At 40.7% G+C, this 8,755-nt stretch overlaps 1 protein-coding gene across 1 annotated transcript in view; it reads right to left on the bottom strand.

Annotated features, from left to right (window-relative positions):
- Positions 1-228: 228 nt before the first annotated feature.
- Positions 229-8,755, bottom strand: part of LOC126322302 (uncharacterized) — a 255,496-nt gene continuing 246,969 nt past the window's right edge. The window contains exons 22-23 of the mRNA XM_049994279.1: positions 5,587-5,863; positions 229-394 (exon numbers count right to left, since the gene is read on the bottom strand). Of these exons, the coding sequence (XP_049850236.1) occupies positions 338-394; positions 5,587-5,863 (334 nt within the window). The 3' untranslated portion in view covers positions 229-337. The remainder of the gene's footprint in view (positions 395-5,586; positions 5,864-8,755) is intronic.

The following is an 8,755-nucleotide window of genomic DNA, read 5'->3' as shown; positions in this document are numbered from 1 at the left end:
TTATCTATCACTCTAAACTTTCCAAGAACACTATACTGGAATATGTACGATTCACTGTAAAAACATAAATAAGAATGTTAATGAGCCTTTTTTTCTGCTCTACCAGCAAATAAATGAATTACAAACTTTAAAAATGTTTGTTTAATGAAACAATTACAGTTATAAAACACGACACTGTTCATTTTTATACAAGTTAAATGACCGTCATACATACAAATATAAAACATCTTCCATAAAGTACTTTTATATCTTTTAGTACTAAAGAATATTTACATTTGTTCTTAACAAAACATCCTATGAACACCACTTCTTGTCTTCAGTTTACTGTCAATACTTCTCACATTCCCTGTTTAATGACAATACGTACATGCTTCACATCATTTTCCAGATAGATCTGAAAAACCGAAACACAATAAAGTAATAAAAGAAATGTATGTACTTCAATAAGTCACAGGTCATCAATAATTAAAACATGGAACACAAATGCAGTCACTTCCAAAGTCTTTTAAGTTTAGTGAAAGAATATTTAAAAGACTCCAGACTGAGCAAAAGCTTTGGTTTTACAAGAATATATATTGAAATTAGTCACAGCCTTGCTAAAGTAGCTATCTCAGTGTTTGCCTGATATGATGTTGGGAAACATGGGAAAACCTATATCTGTATAATCTGATAGAGATGTGAAAACTTCTTCTCCCTAACACAAACCCAGTGTTTCAAGCAATGCACATCTCAGTCTCTGATGAATTTGGAAATAATAAATGCACTCTAAAACCCTGAATGCTTAGTTCTTTAGTGTACGCCACATACTAGTTATCACTCAGGAATAAAACACGAACTTAAAATATCATAACTGACAGTGTATGCACAGTTTAAAACGACAGCACGATATATGCTTTGCTGCACTACACTATGATTCATCTCTTAGTTTTAGAATTTCACATGTCGAGATATGGGGCGAAAAAGAAATATTGATACCAAACTAAAATTGTGCCCATTCTTTGCTTTAATTGGATGACAGAGTATGTGCTTTCAAACTAATTAATGGAAAATCTCATAAAGATGTGAAACAATTACTAACAAAGAGATAGAGGGGCTGGCCAGTACTTACCTCAGCTCAGTACAGCCCATAGAAACACAAAAAACAACCGAAAATTTAAGTTCCTAGCTTTCGGAATAAATGTTCCTTCATCAGGGAGGAGAGAGGGGAAAGAAAGGGAAGAAGGGAAAGTGGATTTAGTTACTCACAACCCTGGTTATGAAGCAACAGGGAAAGGAAAACAGGGAGGGTAGCAAGGATGGAGGCATGGTTGTCAGAGGGAAGCCAAAGATATTCTCCTGCAGGTACTGTGCCAGCTTCAAACCAAAGAGGATGCATAAAGAAGTGAAGAGGTGTATAGTATAAAGATGTAGTATGAAAAGATGCATGAATGTCTAAAGAGGTAAGGGAAAGAGGAGAAGACTGAAAAGTAAATGGGAGTGAGGTTGTTTAAAGCAGGTTCAGTCCAGGGGGATGGCGGGATGAAAGGATGTGCTGGAGTGCAAGTTCCCATCTCCGCAGTTCAGAGGGACTGGTGTTGGGTGGGAGAAGCCAAATGGCACATACGGTGTAGCAGGCTCCTAGGACCCTAGAATTATGCTGGAGGGCATGCTCCGCTACTGGGTATTGGACATCTCCTAGGCGGACAGTTCGTCTGTGTCCGTTCATGTGCTCAGCCAGTTTAGTTGTTGTCATACCAATGTAAAAGGCTGTGCAGTGCAGGCATGTCATCTGATAAATGACATGTGTAGTTTCACACGTGGCCCTGCCTTGAATTGTGTATGTTTTACCAGTAGCGGGGCTGGAGTAGGTGGTTGTGGGGGGATGCATGGGGCAGGTTTTGCAGCGGGGTCGGTTACAGGGGTAGGAACCGCTGGGTAGAGAAGGTAGTCTGGGAATATTGTAGGGTTTAACAAGGATGTTACGGAGGTTAGGGGGGCGACGAAAGGCAACTCTGGGTGGTGTGGGGAGAATTTTGTCAAGGGATGATCTCATTTCAGGGGTTGACTTGAGAAAGTCATATACCTGGCGGAGTAATGTATTGATGTATTCGAGGCCAGGATAATATTCGGCGACAAGGGCGATGCTTCTGTGTGGTCTGGGGATAGGAACATTTGTTGTTGGACGGGGAGGAATGTATTGCTCGGGAGATCTGTTTGTGGACAAGGTGTGCAGGATAGTTGCGGGAGAGGAAAGCACTGGTCGGGTTATTGGTGTAATTGTTGAGGGATTCGTCACTGGAGCAGATACGTTTGCCATGAATACCTAGGCTGTAGGGAAGGGAGCATTTGATGTGGAATGGATGGCAGCTATCAAAGTGAAAGTACTGTTGTTTGCTTCTGGGTTTGATATGGCCAGAGGTGTGGATGTGAGCTTTAACAAGATAAGGGGCAACATCCAGGAAGGTAGCTTGGGTTTTGGAGAAGGACCAGGTAAAATTCAGATTCGAAAAGGAGTTCAGGTTATGGAGGAAATTAAGGAGTGTTTCTTCACCCTTAGTCCAGACCACAAAGATGTCATTTATAAACCTACATCAGGCCAGGGGAAGCAGCTGTTGGGTCTTCAGGAAAGCCTCCTCCATGCAGCCCATGAAGAGGTTGGCATAGGACGGAGCCATCCTGGTTCCCACGGCAGTTCCCCTGATTTGTTTGTAGGTCTGGCCTTCAAAAGTGAAGTAATTATGGGTGAGGATGAAGTTGGTAAGTGTGATAAGGAACGAGGTTTTTGGAAGATCTTCGGGTAGGCGTTGGAAGAGGTAGTGCTCAAGGGCAGAGAGACCATGGGTGTGTGGAATGTTTGGGTAAAGGGATGTAGCATCTATGGTGACAAGAAAGGTTTCAGGTGGGAGAGGAGTGGGAATGGATTTGAAATTTTTCCTGAAGACCCAACAGCTGCTTCCCCTGGCCTGGTATAGGTTTATAGATGACATCTTTGTTGTCTGGACTCATGGTGAAGAAACACTCCTTAATTTCCTCCATAACCTCAACTCCTTTTCGAATCTGAATTTCACCTGGTCCTTCTCCAAAACCCAAGCCACCTTCATGGATGTTGACCTTCATCTTGTTTAAGCTCACATCCACACCTCTGTCCATATCAAACCTACCAACAAACAACAGTACCTTCACTTTGATAACTGCCATCCATTCCAAATCAAACGCTCCCTTCCCTACAGCCTAGGTATTCGTGGCAAACGTATCTGCTCCAGTGACGAATCCCTCAACAATTACACCAATAACCTGACCAGTGCTTTCCTCTCCTGCAACTATCCTGCAGACCTTGTCCACAAACAGATCTCCCGAGCAATACATTCCTCCCCGTCCAACAACAATGTTCCTATCCCCAGACCACACAGAAGCATCCCCCTTGTCACCCAATATTATCCTGGCCTCGAATACAGCAATAAACTACTCTGCCATGGATATGACTTTCTCAAGTCAACCCCTGAAATGAGATCATCCCTTGACAAAATTCTCCCCACACCACCCAGAGTTGCCTTTCGTCACCCCCTAACCTCCGTAACATCCTTGTTAAACCCTACAATATTCCCAGACTACCTTCTCTACCCAGCGGTTCCTACCCCTGTAACCGACCCCGCTGCAAAACCTGCCCCATGCATCCCCCCACAACCACCTACTCCAGCCCCGCTACTGGTAAAACATACACAATTCAAGGCAGGACCACGTGTGAAACTACACATGTCATTTATCAGCTGACATGCCTGCACTGCACAGCCTTTTACATTGGTATGACAACAACTAAACTGGCTGAGCGCATGAACGGACAGACGAACTGTCCGCCTAGGAGATGTCCAATACCCAGTAGCGGAGCATGCCCTCCAGCATAATTCTAGGGTCCTAGGAACCTGCTACACCATATGTGCTATTTGGCTTCTCCCACCCAACACCAGTCCTTCTGAACTGCGGAGATGGGAACTTGCACTCCAGCACATCCTTTCATCCCGCCATCCCCCTGGACTGAACCTACGTTGAACAACCTCACTCCCATTTACTTTTCAGTCTTCTCCTCTTTCCCTTACCTCTTTAGCCATTCATGCATCTTTTCATACTACATCTTTATACTATACACCTCTTTACTTCTGTATGCATCCTCTTTGGTTTGAAGCTGGCACAGTACCTAGAGGAGAATATCTTTGGCTTCCCTCTGACAACCATGCCTCCATCCTTGCTACCCTCCCTGTTTTCCTTTCCCTGTTGCTTCATAACCAGGGTTGTGAGTAACTAAATCCACTTTCCCTTCTTCCCTTTCTCTCCCCTCTCTCCTCCCTGATGAAGGAACATTTATGCCGAAAGCTAGGAACTTAAATTTTCGGTTGTTTTTTGTGTTTCTATGGGCTGTACTGAGCTGAGGTAAGTACTGGCCAGCCCCTCTATCTCTTTGTTAGTATGTGCTTTCAAAGACAGATTACAAATTTATATGCCGACAGATTCTACGGTAAAATCTATTCAATACAGCTTGACTATGTACCAATCAGAATAAATGTTGAGTAAAATGCAATTCATTTTGTTAATTATATCCACATAAAAGTATGTTTCGTATCTACACTTAAGGAAATACACTATGTTAACATTAATTAGTATTTTTACTGTTGCATGGAAGACAATGTAAATGCTGCAAAATCTCCAGAGAATGGTTTTTACCATTACTAGCAAAAGTGAGCTTGATTGACAGCAATCACCATCATTTTGAGGATAAAATAGCCCCTTTAACATTGTAATAAAATTGATGTAAATTAAAGCTTGAGTAGTAAGGAATCAAGTAATCTTGTCAGTATGTTTTGAAGAACTAGAAGTAATTCCAGAATGAAATTATCACTCTGGAACAAAGAGTGTGCCGATTTGAAACTTCTAGACTTCCTTTTTATGGGCAAATGCTGTACCAACTGAGCTACCTAAGCACGACTCTCAATTCACCTTCATAGCTTTATGTCCACCACTGCCCTTCTCTTAGCTTCCAGAACACATCTGGAAGGACTAGAAAAATTTTCTTCACAAAGTATTTCACGCTATCCTATCTTGTTATATCAGATAGTGGTGCATAATGAATATTAAATCCAGAAGAAACTGCAAGAGCTTTAAGATTACCTAATATGTCTTGAAACGTTTATCTATCTGTCATATGACCATAGTTAAAAGAATATTAACAATGTAGGAAAAGAGAGATTGCTACTTACCATAAAGAAGACACTTTAAGCTGCAGACAGGCACAATTAAAAGACACATATACAAAGCTTTCAGCCACAGCCTTCATCAGCAAAAGAGAAGCACACCATTCATACAGACAAGCAAGCACACCTTGTGCACATGAATGGTGTGTGTGTTTCTCGTTTGCTGATGAAGCTGTGGCTGAAAGCTTGTCTTAATTGTGCCTGTCTGCAACCTAACGTGTCTTCTTTACAGTAAGTAGCAATCTCTTTTTCCTACATTGTTGATATTCCTACCTGCAGTTTCCATTGTTTTATAGTTAATAGAACTCACATTACAATGTCATATCAACTCATTTTTGCCTAGGAACTTTAATACATTATTTACCTTTAATACAGCCTCAATTTCTTTGCAGGTGCTCTTAGGTAATGCAGAACATGACACAGTAATTGTCACTTCTCCATTAGGAGGAACAACTCCTTCTGCAGGAGTGACGGCTAAGAATCTGTTGTTTAACTGGGTTTCAAATATTTGCGGACCTCGAGATTTGCTGAACACTTGTATGCATCCTTCAGTTATACGTGGTGGCAACAGCACAAGACTCTCTGCTGAAATAGTCCAGAATGAACTTTGATTTCCACTTTCAAAACCTGCTTCTGAAGAGCTGTAACCATAAGACGGGTGTGGATTAATAACAAGAAAAAGAAGGATGGAAATCAATAGTTTATTTAAAGACCAAGCTTTACTGCTACTTGACTTTGTATCCAACATGACATTCTTTTTATAATCTAAATTAGAAGGAGACCTGCAGTTTAACATTAAATTCAAACCACTATTAACAATCATTTTTCCTATACATAAAGTGTTTTTAGAGAAGAGCTACATATGAAACTCCAAGAACTTCAAATTTGCAGTCTGACAACCTGCGCAGTGATGAGGCTACAATATGAATGGTGTCAAATACGTCATGACTTAGCCAAAATTAACACAACAGAACCAGTAAGCTGCTAGACAAACATAGTACTTTTCATGTATGATAGTGAGTTTAGGAGATGCCCATGTGCTTTCTGTATCTTCCACAAAACTTGATACCAATGGGTAAAACATAGGAACTCCATAATTTTGAAATAGTAAAACATGCAATTTGCCACTATGGGCAAGCATCAGATTACAAATCAAAATATTAGGAGTTCACTCATTAGTTGGTGCTACATACTTTTCTGTCATTAGTCCTTTCATTTCTAGCAATGATTTATTAATGTGAAAAGGCCACGTTTTACAGCAGTTGGTAGTCAACATTAAAATGCAGGTCCCCTGCAAATTGCTGGGCAAGTCAGTCCCAAGGTCAGTGGACCAGGCCTGGTTAAGCACAGTGAAGTTCAAACCAACCTTAGGCTTGGGGACAGCTTTACAATACATGCAATGCTGAGAATTTGAGAATACTGTCTCCCACTTTTTGTACCTATTTTGAGAAAAATTAATAATGTATGCACAACCAAATAATTCATAAATGTACTGCTGGCTACTGGTACCAAAAATGCACAATATTTCAGGTTACTTTCAACTGAAAGCAAGGGAGAAACTACAGCTGTGATTTTTCCCAAGGGTATGCAGCTATCTGTATGGCTAAATGATGATGGCATCATTTGGGTAAAATATTCTGGGCGGGGATTACTCAGGAGAATGTTGTTATGAGGAGAAACAAAACTGGTGTTCTACGTGTCGGAGTGTGGACCGTCAGCTCCCTTAATTGGGCAGGAAGGCTAGAAAATTTGAAAAGGGATACGGATAGATTAAAGTTAGATATAGTGGGAATTAGTGAAGTTCGGTGACAGGAGGAACATGACTTCTGGTCAGGCAAATGTAGGGTTATAAATACAAAATCAAATGGGTGAAATGCAAGAGTAGGTTTAATAATGAATAAAAACCATAGGAATGCGGATAAGCTATTACAATCAGCATAGTGAATGCATTATTGCAGCCAAGATAGACATGAAGCCCATGCCTACCACAGTAGTGCAAGTTTATATGCCAACTAGCTCCACAGATGACAATCACATGGGACTGGAATTCAATAGTAAGAAAAGGAAGAGAAGGAAAATAGGTGCATATGGACTGAGGGTAAGGAATGAAAAAGGAAGCTGCCTGGTAGAATTTTGCACAGAGCATAACTTAATCATCGCTAACACTTGGTTTAAGAATCATGAAAGAAAGATGTATACGTGGAAGAGACCTGGAGACACAAGGAGGTTTCAGATAGATTATAATCGCAGATTAAAACTGAAGAAACTGTAAAAAGGCAGGAATTTAAGGAGATGGCACCTGGATAAACCGAAAAAACTAGAGGTTTCAGAGCGAGCAATAGTAAATGATTGATGAGAACAGGGAAAAGGAATTCAGTAGAAGAAGAATGGGTAGCGATGAGAGATGAAATAGTGAAGGCACCAGAGGCTCAAGTAGGTAAAAAGACGAGGACTACCAGAAATCCTTGGGTTAACACAAGAGATGCAGAATTTAATTGATAAAAGGAGAAAATATAAAAATGCTGTAAACGGAAGATGCGAAAAGGAATACAAACGTCTCAAAAATGAGATCAACATGAAGTGCAAAATGGCTAAGCAGGAATGGCTAGAATACAAATGTAAGGATGGAGGAGGCTATATCACTAGGGGTAAGATAGAACATGTCTACAGAAAAAGAGATATTTGGAGAAAAGAGAACCATCTGTATGAATATCAATAGCTCATATGGTAAACCAATCCTAAGCAAAGAAGCAAAAGCCTAAAGGTGAAAGGAGTATAGAGAGGGTTCATACAAGGGCTATGTACTTACAGGCAATATTATGGAAACGGAAGAGGACATAGATGAAGATGAGATGCGAGATATGATACTGCATTAAGAATATGGCAGAGCACTTGAAAAACCTAAGTAGAAACAAGGTGCCGGGAGTAGACGACATTCCATTAGAACTACTGAGAGCCTTGGGAGAGCCAGCCACAACCAAAATCTTCCATATGGTGGGCAAGATGTAAGAGACAAGCGAAATACCCTCAGACTTACAGAAGAATATAATAATTCCAATTCCAAAGAAAACAGAACTATCAGTTTAATAAGCCACGACTGCAAAACACTGAGACGAATTCTTTACAGACGAATGGAAGAACTGGTAGAAGCCAACCTTGGGGAAGATCAATTTGGATTCTGCAGAAATGTAGGAACACGTGAGGCAATAGTGACCCTTGCCTTATCTTAGAAGCTAGGTTAAGGAAAGCCAAACCTATATTTATAGCATTTGTAGACTTAGAGAAAGCTTTTGACAGTGTTGACTGCAAAACTCTCTTTCAAATTAAGAAAGTGGCAACGGTAAAATATAGGGAGCGAAAGGCTATTTACAATTTGCACAGAAACCAGAAGCCAGTGATAGGAGTCAAGGGGCACGAAAGGGAAGCAATGGTTGAGAAGGGAGTGAAACAGGGTTGCAGTCTATCCCCAATGTTATTCAATCTGTATATTGAACAAGCAGTAAAGGAAACCAAAGAAAAATTTGTAGGATGAT

Source organism: Schistocerca gregaria, chromosome 2 (assembly GCF_023897955.1).
Source record: "Schistocerca gregaria isolate iqSchGreg1 chromosome 2, iqSchGreg1.2, whole genome shotgun sequence".
In the NCBI taxonomy this organism is placed as follows: domain Eukaryota; kingdom Metazoa; phylum Arthropoda; class Insecta; order Orthoptera; family Acrididae; genus Schistocerca; species Schistocerca gregaria.
The sequence above is the reverse complement of the archived record's forward strand: the minus strand, read 5'-3'. Positions and strand labels throughout refer to the sequence as shown.